At 42.0% G+C, this 14,308-nt stretch overlaps 1 protein-coding gene across 12 annotated transcripts in view; it reads left to right on the forward strand.

The window, feature by feature from the left end:
• Positions 1–14,308, forward strand: part of DMD (dystrophin) — a 1,159,435-nt gene that overhangs the window by 1,070,403 nt on the left and 74,724 nt on the right. For 8 of the 12 annotated variants that reach the window (XM_039714180.1, XM_039714179.1, XM_039714182.1 and 5 more), the window contains one exon: positions 11,157–11,218. In XM_039714180.1, the coding sequence (XP_039570114.1) occupies positions 11,157–11,218 (62 nt within the window). Of the gene's footprint in view, positions 1–4,363; positions 4,510–11,156; positions 11,219–14,308 lie in introns of those variants that run through there. The other 4 variants (XM_039714190.1, XM_039714191.1, XM_039714188.1 and 1 more) reach the window with 1 other exon arrangement.

Consider the following 14,308-nt stretch of genomic DNA (forward strand, 5'->3'; position numbering starts at 1 on the left):
AATCAGGTGTCCTTACTGTAGTAAAAGCAAGTACAGCCCCAAGGAATGTGAAAGCTGTGCTGCTGTGCATTCAGCAGGAACAGAAGTGTTCCTGTCACACGTGCCAGGCACCAATACTTTCCATACCGGGCATTACATTGCTGGAAGCTTCAGTAATATTTACTGGAGAATTAATTTAAAAATAAAAACAAAAAAATAAAATTAAAAAAAAAAGAGGATACAACTTCCTCTGTCTATTCCAAGAATATCTCAGTGAAAAAAATTCTTGTGAGCTCCATTTGCCAGTTACTTGCCTTAAAGGGCAGAGAATGAGCCCTGGGTAAGAAGAAGCACCAGCTTGTCATCCTTCATGTGGGACAGGGGCTGGGTTTCTCTGTTACCTGCCTTAGAGGGCAGAGAATGAGCCCTGGGTAAGAAGAAGCACCAGCTTGTCATCCTTCATGTGGGACAGGGGCTGGGTTTCTCTCTGGACAGGGAGTGGTAGGCTCCTTCCCCAGTACCTATGGTGTAAATGACTGATTTTAAGTATACTGAGCTCTGAATGTTTTACTAGTTCTTTAGTTTACAGTGCAGTGTTGGGGAAAACGAATGGAGCATTTCAAAACGATTTTCTTTGTTGCATTTACAATATTTTAATGTGTTTTCCGTGGTAATGTGCAAAAAGGGAAAAAAAAAAAAAAAAACCCAAACTTACAGCATCCAAAACCAGGATTTCCTTAGTGGTAATGTGCAAAAAGGAAAAAAAAAAAACAACAAAACAAAACAAACTATCAGCATCCAAAACCAGTATTCTCTTCTTGGCTTTTCTGAGAGCTATAAACAATTGCCCAGACACCATGGAGATGTCCACCTTGGAGCATATTTAAGACACATGATCCAGGAAAGTGCCATTGTGCCATCCCAACTGATTTTTAGCATTTTTTATACCAAGGAAAAGAAAATAGACTCAAACAGTGTAACAAATTAGCCAGCACAAGCCAGGACACCACAGTATCTTCTTAAATGTAAAGCAAACTAATCCACTGTCCAGATAACTGAGAAATGGTAAAGCCCCACTTACAAGGAGGCTACACACTTCAGGGAGCTCTGGGAGCAAGTCTTAGCTAGTAGGAAAATGTTGTATCTTCACCTTCAATGACAGTAAAATTAAAGAAATGTCACTTTAGTTTTGTAGCTCATAAAATGCTAAAGTTACAAGCAAACTTGTACCTTTAATGTCTACCTTCGTTTTAGGCAAGTCCCAACCCATTTCTTCAACTGGGTTTCCACATCTGTGTGTATCATGGAGTGATGATGCAAATCTTGTACATAAAACTTAGAAGGATTTATACTCAAGTGTTAATGCTTAGGAACAAATTGATATATGTTCATATAATTAGTTTTAATGTGTACATCACTCTGGCTCTTCTTCCATCGAAAAGGGACAACATTCTGAGAAGAACTTATCAAAACAGAAAAATTTGCTTTCTTAAATGCAGAAACTCCAGTGATCCTTTGGACAGTGAGCAACGCAATCAGACTGGCTGCAAATCCAAGTCATCCTTCTATTTTTTTTTTTCTGAAAGAGTTTTGGGGTAATAAGACCACTTCTAAATATCATCCCTCATTTTTTAGGCAGCCATGGTTTCCCTTTAAGTACCTGGTGTTATTAAATGTTGAAGATGTAGATACATTAATTAGATACAGTCCAGGACAAAAGAACAGTATAGGAGAAATAAACACTGCTCTTCTTCTGATTAAGGTCTCTGTATAGGTGCACAAGTTGACTGACTAGCCCTTGATTAGAAAAGCACCACAGGGAATTAAAACTTTGCATACTCTGTAATCCTGTTTTATTATTTATAGGGAGGTGACTATCTTTTATCAAATAAATGGTTTAAAATTAAGCATGGCATAAAAATTGGCTTCAGTTACAAATGCCAAAGACAGTAGTCATTTGCACTGCAAACAAAATATATTTATGTAATAAATTATGGGTAGTTTAAAAGTAATTTTGGAGTAAGAGTGGTATTACTTTTGCTCATTATACAGCAAAAATATAATTTTCAGGTCAATCAAAATAGCTAAAAGCTTTGGTGAATTTGGAGACAACAATCAGAACTACATTAAATAGATTTTTTTTAAATCAATTCATAAAGTCAATAGGCCTTAATCCCTTAATCCTTCAACATTCTTGTTTTGCCCTGTATGTTCTTGAGTGAGTAATAGTTTGAGTTGGGAGATCAAAGGGTTAATTTGCTTTTCAATTGGAAAATGACTCAGAGTTACCCTTTATTGTTAAAAAAAAAAAAAAAGAAAAAAAAAAGAGTGGTGTGTGGGTGTAAGGTAGGGAAAAAGAGCCAAGAAAATGGATTCACTAATTGGGGTTTTCACCTGCTGTGAGTCTAATTGAATACAATGCTTTAATTGTAACTCAAGGAGAAAGAAGATTATGCAAAGTATGAGAAATTCAGACTGGTTTTTAAATTCTTATTACTTGGCACTATTGTATGGGAAAGAAGACCAGCATGATAATGGCAGCATCAAGCTTCTGTTGAGGCAGGCCAGGAAGCTCCAGAAACAGTGAAAATTGAAGGAATGTGTATTGGGGAATCAGTGCTAGATACTTCTGAAGGAAAACAAACCACTTTTGCTGTGAAACGTCTGGCCTCTGGCTACCCGTCCCTTTGTATGACACGAGCAGCTGCTCTCTCCTTGCAGTGAACCCTGAGGTTCCTCCCAACTAGGATGAAAATCATCCTATTTCAAAGACTTAGGGAGAGTTTTGTCACTTCTTAAAACTCGGCTAAAAATGAGAAAATGTGAGAATGCTGATATAACACAATTGACAGCCTTCAGCCAGTTTATTCATGTCAACACTAAGATGTAGTTAGAGCAATTGATCTAATACCAGGTCCACTAAATTAAATGGAAAATTCCCAGTCTAATGAGTTTTAACATGGTGATTTATGTTGACACAAAAATTATTCCTCTATTTTCTTTTCATATTGGGGTAATATTACAGATACAAGGTCACTGAAAACTGAGTTAGACCTGCTAAAACAACCTAAATAATCTAGAAACTATGAGAATTTAGCATTTAATTCCAATATTTTTATATTTACATTTGGGGTCTGAGGGGTTGAACCTTGAGTGTCTCTCACATGCTTCTAGAAAAAAAAACCAAAACTGTGGGCTTTTCTTGAACTGCTTGTTGAACTTTTCATAAAATCAGATAATCCAACTACCTGAAGCCTTAAAGTGTGCTCTAAATTTCCTGGTACTTAGGCCAACACCTTCCAACTTCAATGCCTACTGACATCCATGTAGCAGGGGTGGAATGAATTTTCCATGCTTCTGGGTGTGCATCTCCCCAGCATAAAAACAGAGAGATTCTTTTGTACATTTGAAAGGTAGAGAATAGATTTAGATTTGATATTAGGAAGAAATTCTTTACTGTGCAGGTGGTGAGACACTGGAACGGGTTGCTCAGAGAAGTTTGAAATGCCTCATCCCTGGAAGTGTTCCAGGCTGGACGGGGCCTTAAGCAACCTGGTCTAGGTAGCAGGGAAGGTGGAACTAGATTGTCTTTAAGGTCCCTTCCAACCAAAACCACCTTATGAATTTGAAAGACATTGTTTTTGGGGTGGCTTTACCAGGAAATCACAATATGTAAGGCTTGAAAAACTGCTTGGTTATGGGAAGGACTGGGAGCCTTCATTAGGGGAGACTGGCCACGCTGATTCAAAGTGCTTGTGATACCAAAAGGAGATTTTTGGCTTTTATTTGTGTAATGCATATTGTGTAGGAATCAATACAAAGAAACATTGCAACACTAACTCAGCATGAGCAAAACTATTTCTCCACTGACAGATCCAGGGGAGAAGCTCACCCTTCCTCCCTTGCAGGGCGAAGGCAAGCCCTTAGAAATGAAATTACCTGATTCCACTCGTGAATAAACCACTCAGCATTTTAAGCACCACAATTAAAGGCTGAGGGAAAAAAAAAGTGCAGGTTAAGGCCCATTTCAAATCTGTCAGGATTCGGTACATATTTTAGCTAAGTTTTCTTCCCAAGCCCGCTGAAGGCGAACTGATTTGCCGCCTTTCAGCACACCCCTCTCTCCGGCCGGCCGGCCAGCGCCAGGGCAAAGAACGCCCAAAAAAAATAAAAAGGAAGTCAAAGGAAGCCCCGAGGGCTTCCTCCAGAATAGCTGCACAGCCCCGGGCAGACCAGGGAGAGGCGAGGTGCCCTCAGCCGCCCCGCAGCCGGGATGAGGGGGCAGGCTCGGGGCTGAGGGCGTTCAGCGCCGGCACCGCCGCCGGGCGGGAGCGGGGCGGGGCGGGCAGCGCCGCCTCCTCCTCCCTCCCTCTCCCTCTCCCTTTCTCTCCATCCCTCCCTCGCTGCCGCCGTCCCTCCCTGCCGGCGGGGCGGCCGCAGTGGCGCTGAGCGGCTGGGCTGGGCGGACGCGCTGTTTCTGCCTCCGCGGCGCCGCCGAGCAGCCGCCGCCATGAGGGAGCAGCTCCGGGGGTAAGGGCGGCGCGGGCGCGGGCGGCAGGTGCCGGCGGGCGGGGCCATCCCGCGCTCCGCGGCGGGGGCGAGCGGCGTGGCCGGCCGCCCTCTGCGCCGGGCGGGCGGCCCTACCTGTCATCGCCTACACGGGAAATCGCAACTTGCCGCCGGGTTTCTTCTGGGAACTTGGAAGGGCGTTTGGTTCGGCGCCTTTTCCCCCGCTCCCGAGGCCGTAGTTGGGCGCTGGATGCGCCCCGTTGGCACACGTAGGAGATGGCGGTGTGAGCGGCACGCACGCGTGGCACTACCTGTGCCGGTGCCGGTACCTGTGCCTGTAGCGGTGCCCGTGCGGGCTGGCGGGGGGAGAAGCCGCGCCAGGGAGTCGCGGCCGTGCCGGAGGTGTGGGATGCGCGGCGCTCGCCTCGTTACCCCGCGGGTTCCGCGGTGCTGCGCGGCGTCACCTGCGCGGAGCATCGCCTGTGGGGCAGCTCGGGTCGGGCGTGAACTTCAGCGGAATTCCTGAAAGCAAACGTGCTCGGGGGTGTATGGCTTCTTTCCCCCCCCTGTAATTTCATGCTTAGAAGTAATCTTTCAAGTTAATAGGTAGAAGAGGCTGGGAGGGGATTCCCTCCGGGCGGTTGCCCTGCAAGTGCTGTATTTCTTGTTGCTGTATGGCACCTTATATTGCCTTTTAATAGCTGCTGTAAAACATCTTGCAGCCTGGGACACCGGAGGTGTCTTGCACCGGAGTTGGGCAAAGAGGTTTTTTTTGCAGGCGTACGTGTGCACAGCTGGGGAAGCGAGGAACCCGGTTCTATCGGGGATCTTTGACCTTTTTAGCACTAAGGAATTGTTCAAGGCCATCGCTTGTCTAAGCCTGGATTTGACAAGACCCTGCAGTGAAATTGCTTTGGCAGAAGTGGAGAGAAGAGGCTTTGGAAAGCAAATAGATCAGCCGAGAGTGACAAGCCGGGGGGGCAAGGCTCGCCCAAACCAAGCCACTGAGCGGGAATCTGTTCCCCTGACAGAGCAGACAAAATAAATGTTTAACATCAAGGGGAGGAAAAAAGGTTGGCTATTCAGTACTTGACAGCTGATATTTGGCCCTTCTCCTGTTTTTCATTTCCAGTATCGGCAAGAAACTTTAATATGTATTGGTGCCTGCCTTCAGCAGTCTGATAAATCTTGCAAAAGCCAATAAAACAGGCTAAAGTCAAATTCCTGCTGAAGAGACGCTGATCCTTGGCTTAAACAGAAGTAATCTCTGCACAGATCAGTAGTCTTGTAGTCTCTAGATGAAAACAGTAGTTCTTTGTAAAGCACAAAGGAGTGCCACCTTTTTACATTGCTAATACTTTCCATAGCACTAACTTGTTTTAGCTTAGGAATTAATGAAGCACTGTAAAAAGAGAAATATTAAGTCTTTCTTTGCAATCACTGTCATATTCCGTTGAAAAGATTTTTCTTTTAAATGAGAGGTAGTGTCTATTCATAAAAGCTCTTTCAGTTGCATTTAGATTGGTTTAGTAAAATCCAAACAACTATCATGTTTACTTTGGCTTTTTGACAACAGTCATAAGGTGGTTGGAGTAACATTTGATTCACGGTAAAGACAGAAGGTGAGAAGTATTGTAAAGCATGTTGTTGGAAAAGAGATGAGTTCAGAGCTTTGTACAATACCACTATAATTCTGGCACCTTTTTGTGAGTATATGTGACTATTTATTGCTATGCGATAGAATTTTTATATTCTGTGCACATCTATGTGTTTGCACATGTTGTTCTTGTCGCATTTGCTAATGAAGGGTGTGGGGAGAAGTGCAGCAGAACTGGCTCTGGTATCACCAGTGAACGAGCTGTGAGAGTTTAAAAAGGACTCTGCAGTTGCAACCTAAAATTCTACTCTGGAGCTGAGCAGTGAATACACAGGACCTAATTTAAAAAAAAATAAAAAATTTGAAGCAGTGAGGGAGAAGAGATGCAATCAAAAACAGTTAAAAGATTTGTGAATGTTATGGCATGGCTGGTGCAGGAATGTTGGGGGGGGATTTGTGCAAGAATTTGGGTGTGGGGGAGTGTTGCTTCAATTCTGTTCCTCCTGCTGCTGGTGTTACTCAGAAGTAATATAAAAAGAATGAAGAAAAAATGACTGTATTTTGTCCAAACTGATCAAGTCATAACAAGGGAACTGTAATTCAGTCAGTGTGTCTGTTAGGATATCATCTCTTGATTTCGGGTTTCCAGTCCTGTGTGTTGTTGGCTCTGCTGACAGTGATGAGAGACAAATCTCTCTGCTGTTGGCAGAAACGGAGTTCACACAGGCATAGTGTGACAGAATTCCCTACATAAAAATTATCCTTGCAAATATAATATAATCATCCTTTAATGAAGTGGTCCTGTGGTTCCCAAAGGATGTATCAAGTGAGGACTGTGCTTTCATACCACCGAATTGTCACTGTGTTTAGTGTGCCAGTCACACCCATGCCAAGATGCCACCACTAGCCATTGCTGCTCGTCTTCTTTTCAGGCTTGGTTTTAAATTCCTTTCCACTTCTACAGCTCAGATCAGGTGAGAAAGAGAAAATAAGCCGAGTGAGTGGACTTACATTTTTATTTGTTTCAGAATGCCTGTGGTTTAAAAGCTAGTGATCAATTTAGTTGACCTAAATGTAGAGCCAAATTGAAAAATATATCCTCTGAGCATGTGCAATATTGCAAAACTGCTGGCTGTGTGTGCCAATGTCTTTTTGAGTTGGTGGTTTGTTGGAAAAGCATTTTGAGTACTTATTTCTGCACATATTCTCACTCTGCTTCAGCTGCTGCTAGTCAAGAGGACTCAGACTACACTTTTGACGTCTTTCTGACTTGCAGGCTGTAAAGGGCCTTGTTCACCAGAGTTTCAAACTCTGGCAAACACTTTGCTGCAGATCTATTAAGGATGCTACAGCATTCCCAAGTGTGGTTGAGGCTGGCTGAAACTGCTGAGCTGGCATTTCACTTCAGACGGTGCTCACAATAAGGGCATACACACAAATCCTCCCCCACTGGTCCAACCCCAGAGCTCACAATTAAATGGCCTTTGAAAATGGCAAAGAGGCTTAGGAAGAATAGACTTGATGGAATCTAACCTTTCCTGGAGCTGCCCTTGTGTGTGGAATAGTTGATAATTTTCCGAGCTGAAGACGTTGAGAGGCGAACGCCTTTTAGCTAGAGCAAAATATCTGCAGCCTTCTTGTGTTCTGCATGTAAAGTACCAGCAAAGTCTGCCCTGCCTCTGTACGGCCACTCAACCTCCAGAGTTCCCTTCCAAGCCTTTGGTTTTTCCTGCAGGAGCACAGAGGGGTGCTGGGGGCTGGCCAGGTGGGAGCGGGGTGGTCCCTGCCGAGGGTGGGATCCGGCAGGGGCAGGGCACTCTGCCCCTTGGGTGCTCACTGCTGGGGAGCTGCTGGGGCAAGAGTTAGGGGCTCTACTGGCTTGACTTTTACCGTCTTACAAAAGGAATATTTCCACTAAGTTGCAGTGAAGTTTCAAATTAAAGCAAGAGGGGAGATGTACCTGCCCTGCAAATTCAGTCTTTGTTACTTGAACACGAAGCAAATTGAATCATTCTTTACAAAATGTGCATTTCCCATGATAATTAATCTTATACTATGAAAGAAAACCATGCTGAGTAGAGGTTTGGGGTTACTGGTATTAAAAATATCTGAAACCAGTTGGAGTCCAGTGTTTCTTTGGCAAAGAAAATTTTATTTAAGAGGTCTTACAAAAGCAGTTGTGTATTCAGCACTAGTAAATGCCATAAGCTTAAGCCGTACACACTAAACTCACTGATGTGTGGTTAGGCCTTATGATAAAAAATAAAAATAAAAAATTTGGTAAATTACTTACTGGTATAGCTTTGATTTTTGGTACTAGTTTTTCACATGAAGATGATCCTTTTGTTCTTCTATCCCACGCAATCATGTTCTTCTATCCTACACAAGCATGTCCATAATCCTGTCTATATTCACCTTTACCAAATATCTGATGGCTTTTAAATGTTTTCCTGGGGTATCAGTTTCTTTGAAGGCTGCCTAGTTGACAGCTATGGAGTCTGAAATTATTTAGTTTGTCCATACAGCAGTTTGGGGCTACCAAATTAATTTCATAGAGATAGGATGTTATTTTTGGAGGCTTCTTGTAACTGTCCACATAAATTATTTTTCTCATTTTTGCTATGTGATTCGGCACACAAACCACGGTACAGTTCCTTTTCAAACATACCCCACTTCTGGGGGTATCTGTCTGGGGGAAGCAAGCCAGGCTGGCCAAGCTCATGCCTGGCACTCTGCTTCTGGGGCTATCTGCCTATGGGTAAGCAAGCCAGGCTGGCCAAGCTCATGCCTGGGGAACTATTGATAGCTGATGTTGGGTGCAAACAAATTGCAGCTCCTGGTCTGTAGGTGTGAATGTTTGTTTGGGTCTGCAGCTGTTCACCTGAATCATGACATTTCTGGCCACGGGGTTTTCTGCCATGAATGCACTTCCATCTTCTTTTCCTTTGGAATGCTGCTATATCAGAAGAGGCTTCTCACAGTTGAGTTTTTAGGAATGAAGCTGTTTCTGTTTTTATTCAAAAATATGCTTTACACCTGGATGTGATAAAAGGTTCTGGTGTTACATTCTCCCTGCAGAACCTGCCTGCTCCAAGCCGGATGGGAAGTGCAGGAGCTCAGATACAGATGGTTCAGATCCACAGATTTTCACATGAAGCTACCCAGTTTCTGGGAATAAAAAACCAACCAACCAAAAGAAACCCAGACCACGCTGAGATTTGTGAATACAATTGCATCCACCTCCCTTTTCAGGACTCATTTTTAAGAGAGCAAAGAACAAGACTGCTTTTGCTCTTGTGTTGTCCTTCTCCCATTTTCACTGCCTTCAGCCACTGCAGGAATTGAGAAGGGGCAGGAATGCTGAGGTTATTGAGACAGGGCTTGTTTAAAACCCTGTGCTCAACTAGGACAGCTCTACAGTAGAGTTTTTTCCTTATGCTTAGTACTTGTGATCCCTTTCATTCTTTCTTGTAGTTACAGAACAAAATCTGAAAATATTATATATAGTAAGCTGCTGAACATACAGAGGTTACTGGGGCAGTAAGTATTCAGAGGAATCAAATAAATAGCCTGTCTTTTAAGGCCAAAATTAAATCATACTAAAAAAAACCTGGCACAACTTTCTTTTTCCTTGAGTAGAGGTGGTGTTGAAGTGATGCATTGGAAGTTTTATCTCTTCGTAGTCTATAAAGGGTAAATGTGCACTTGGGAACATCAATGCCTCAAAATGAGAACTCAAGGACTGTTTGTTCTCTAAAACAACCTTGTTGTGTCAATGTTCCAGGGCACAGTGCAGGCCACAGGTGCTGCTGGGTGGTGGTTGGTCTCCTGGAGCTGGAAGCTGTGTGCTCCAGGAGCTGCACAGTGCTGTGGGTCAGGTCCTGTTCTTCTGCATATGTTCTCCAGAATGATGTGTGCGTGTTGGAGCCTGTATATCTGCTTTTAAGTACAGAAATGGCACTTGTATTTGCTAGTAATGTTATGCTACAAACCTGTTCCATAAATATATATATATTTTTTAATGGAGACTCATTGTTATCTCTTAATACAGCTGAATTCTCTTTGAATTGAACAGGACTTTACTGACTACAGGACAGATAAAGAGAATTTTCTTTCAAGCCTTCTATGTTAATGGAAACATAATCATGTTAGCTATGCTGTCATTAAAAAACAAGCTCAAAATGTATAACCCTAGGAGATGTGAGTTGCTACTACATCCACTAACACTTCATTCTGTTGACTTTCTCACGCTGCCTGTCCTTCGGCAACACGTTGTGTTGCAAAGCTGGAGGCTGCTGACCTCAATGCAGAGACTCTCCAATTTACATTCTGGTCATACTGCAACATTTCATAACCCCTCTTCAGCTTTTCCCTGGCTTCCCAACAGCTGCCTGACACTGCACAGGGACCTCCAGGGCCAGGGAAAGGGCCTGGGAGTCCCAGGAAACAAGCGGAGCAGCCAAGAGTCTGTGCTAGAAGAGATTGTCACTACAGGGTGCAACACTGGCTTGAGAAGTGGTGTAAGCTGGTGGTGGATCAGAAGGCTGTGGCTCAGGGATTTCAGCACAGGTGTCTGGAATGAAAGGAAGGGTTGGACCCACTGCATTGGGTGGTTCTTACCTACCCCATGGGAAAGGGTTGAGAGAGCATGCAGGGGAAAGGAAGTCAAATACGGATCTCAGTGTCTGGTCAGAGTTTCCAGAAACTCTTTAAGAACTAAGCCCTTTCAAATGTCTGTCCTCTAGTTTGGAGCAACTGGAGAATGACTGGTACAAAGCAATGAGTTCTTAAGAATTGATGGTTTGCAAATTCCTCACAACATTGATATACTTGCTGTCTTTTTAATTAGCACTACTTTTAATTTTATTTCACGAGTCCTTGCCTGAATAAAGCGCTCCAGGTTAATGCCTCTCATTGAAGGAAGACAACGCCTGGCACTGCTGAGCCCCCCACCGGGGCAGCCCAGGCTGCGGGCACAGATCTGGCACTGTGTTCTGATGTGCAGCCTGCATCACTGCTGTGAGATGGAGAGAGAAATTCTCTTTACTAACTTTCATGTTTTGTGTTGTAGCCATGAGACGCAAACGACCTGCTGGGATCATCCCAAGATGACTGAGCTTTACCAGTCATTAGGTAAGGCATCTCTACCAGATGTTTGATGCTTTTATTTTATTTTTTTTCTTTCAACTGAATGATTTGCTAAGGCAAAGATTTCCAGAGGAAGCAAACCAAAATTGAGTGAAAGAGAGAGGCAGAGCTTTCACCAATGTTAAAATTTTCTGCAAGGGAAATACAAAAGCACACATTTCAAACGTGCAGTAGAAAAGAAATTTATTTCATTTAGCACATTTGGAATGTACACTGGGTTTATAAAGTAATTTGGGTGTATTGTTACAATCTCTTTACTGAAAGACTGGAACAGAAGTTAGAAAAAAAATAATCCTGAATCTTTTCACTGTCTAATCTGCTTTACAAAAGGCACATGAAAAAATCAAACCAAGCTGCTGTTAATGTTGACTTTTGGATGGTGGGAAGCCAGTAGAAGCAATTTGCCAAACTGTGTTACCACTGCTTTATTTTTAAAGCACTTTCAATACTTGGAAGGCATAGCAGCTGTCATGATGTCATTTTGAATACCCAAATTGCATGCTTATTATGACTTCAGATGTGCCTCTCTGGTGGAGGGTTTTATTTTTTTTTTTTCATTTTTTAGCAGCTTTGGAATTTATTAACAGAAGCACATCTACAAGATAAAATGGGTTAATCTATGCTCTAGTGTAGGCTGCTTGGCAGGCCATTTAATAGCTAACTCTTTGATTTTAATGGTTGTGTTAATAAATAATAGAGGGTATAATAAAAATTAAGCTATTTTGCTGAAAGAAATATCAGTAAATATGCTGCATTCATAAAGGAGATTACGTTTGTACAGCACATGTACATAAACCAGCTTGAGCGCTAGGACTGTCAGATCTAGCATTCTGTGCAGGCTTATTTGCCATGGTGAAAAATAGCTTAAATTACCACCTGCTAAACTCTAGTTTAGCTGCTGAAAACAGTCTAATTATGCCAGTGTAATCTATTTCAAGCAAACTCAGGTATCTCTATGGTGCTCTGCAGTTCAAGGCATGCTAAAAATATTGTAGAGAAGTGATATAAAATGAAACGATGCAGTGCAAAGATTTTTTTTCCTTATAGTATTAGCAGTGTGGCAGCAGTTGGTTTAAAAATTAACCAGAATGCAGGTTTGTATGCCAAAAAAGGAATATAAAATGTGTAAGTTCAGGCTAACCAAATGCAAAAGCAGACAAGCAGGGACTTGACATTTAATTACAACGTATTGCCCCATGTGTCTCCTTCATATTTCTGCTCTTAAAGTGAGTGGTTTAAAAGTTTCAGGACAAATGGTAATTGCACTTGCAGACATCCCTTTAATACAGGTAGGTCTTCAAATGGTTGCCTGTTAATTGAGTGCACTCTGACTCCTCAGCTGCCTTTGATCCGCAGATTGCGAGGTATTGCTGATACTGTTGTTGGTCAGACCTAAAGTCCTGTTGCAACTGCTTTTCTTCTGCTAGTTCCCTGTTTCAGCCAGAGTACTCTTAAATACCAAGAAGTGAAAAGGTAATAAGGGAGAAAAGTGTCCTGATAGATTCAGGTCAGCAGTTCAGAAGATGTGTGACTGCTGAAGTCAGTTTGCATTTAGTTTAACTGAATTTTATCACTGAGCGTATCACCCAAATGTCAGGGGTTTAAGACGGCCTTATTTTTTACTGCGTAAAGGAGGAACGTGTTCAGGCAGATTTTGTTTCTTACTTACTTGTGAACTTTCTTTTTCTCCTGCTGCTTTCCTTTTCAGGAGCATTAAATCTCAAAAAAAGCAGTCCTCTATCTGGACTGTTCTGTTTCTTTTAGAGTTGAGACCAAACAGTCATTATTGTCAAAGATACTGATTTTAAAAAAGCATGCATAATATGTATTTTTATGAGTAAACTGAGATGTTCATATGTGGGTACAAAAGAGACTAGACAAGGTGACTCTTTGTGTACTGCCACATGGGTGAAGCTTTGAAGAAAGTGCTACTGAATAACCTACCGATTTATTTTATTTTATATTTGAACTGAATGTAATCACCATTGCCTAACTCTCACACAAGCTGCATAATACAAGTATAACCCGTTTAGTCTTGAACAGAGCCCTTGATGTATTTTCAGTGCTTTGCTTTGCCTCAGGTCAAAATGGTAATAATGGGATGTTTGAAGTCTTTTCAGACTGTTCAGTAATATATTATCTGAGAAGATGTTATTAAAGTCGATTTTGTATTGCATACTCATTATATCTTATTATTTTACCCTTCATTAGGATCCCAATTTTGTTTCTAATTCATATAAAGAAGCTAGTAAAGAGCTTAGTGTGTATGCCTTTTTAAAAATCTGGTAGAAAGCATGAATTTGGCAAGCGAGTAAATGCAAAAAAGTGAGACCGAGTACATCAATGCTGTCAAGAGTTTTCATTTCCATTTTCCAACTTCTACACTTACCCAGTATGGAATAATTGTGCTATGTGATGCAGCTCTCTGTACATGCCAGTATATCATAATTTGCTGCAGGATGATTACGTCTGATTTAAATTCTTACAAATTACTGAAAGCTTAATTTTTTAAGTGAATGAGGAAGGTGCATCCTGGCACGAGGTAACATTTCTTACCAGTCTCTGAGATGCAGGAGAGAAGAGTAGTAGTAATCTTCACATATCCAATTCACACACCTCCAAATTGTTGCATTACATTTTGCTAAAATAGGTGAATTTCAAGTGAGACTTATTGGTTGATTTTTCTGTCTTTGGAGGTCTGGGTATTAATCAAAATGAAGCTAAATTACTTGGGAGCATTATTTAGTACTAATAAAAGAAGGTAGCGATGTGCTGTGCTCAGTCCTGTAACCTCTTCAATTAGGACTGCATCAGAGACAGGAGGAAGAATCTACAGGAAGAAATTACACAATAATCTGCCTATGAAGGAAGTATTCTCAAATTCTCTTGGAGCTCATTTGCTAAAACATAGCTGATTATAAAGATACTTGTCAAATACTTGATTGAAATTATGTATGTGTATCAAAAAATTTCCAGCTGGTGGTTCTTTCTAACAGAGATTTTCCTTTTAAGACACTAAGGTGCTTGTTCGTGACTGCTCTTTATTATTTAAACAATGTAGCATTTTATCAGTGT

The sequence above is a fragment of the Passer montanus genome, unplaced genomic scaffold (assembly GCF_014805655.1).
Source record: "Passer montanus isolate IOZ18808 unplaced genomic scaffold, ASM1480565v1 scaffold3, whole genome shotgun sequence".
Lineage (NCBI taxonomy): Eukaryota > Metazoa > Chordata > Aves > Passeriformes > Passeridae > Passer > Passer montanus.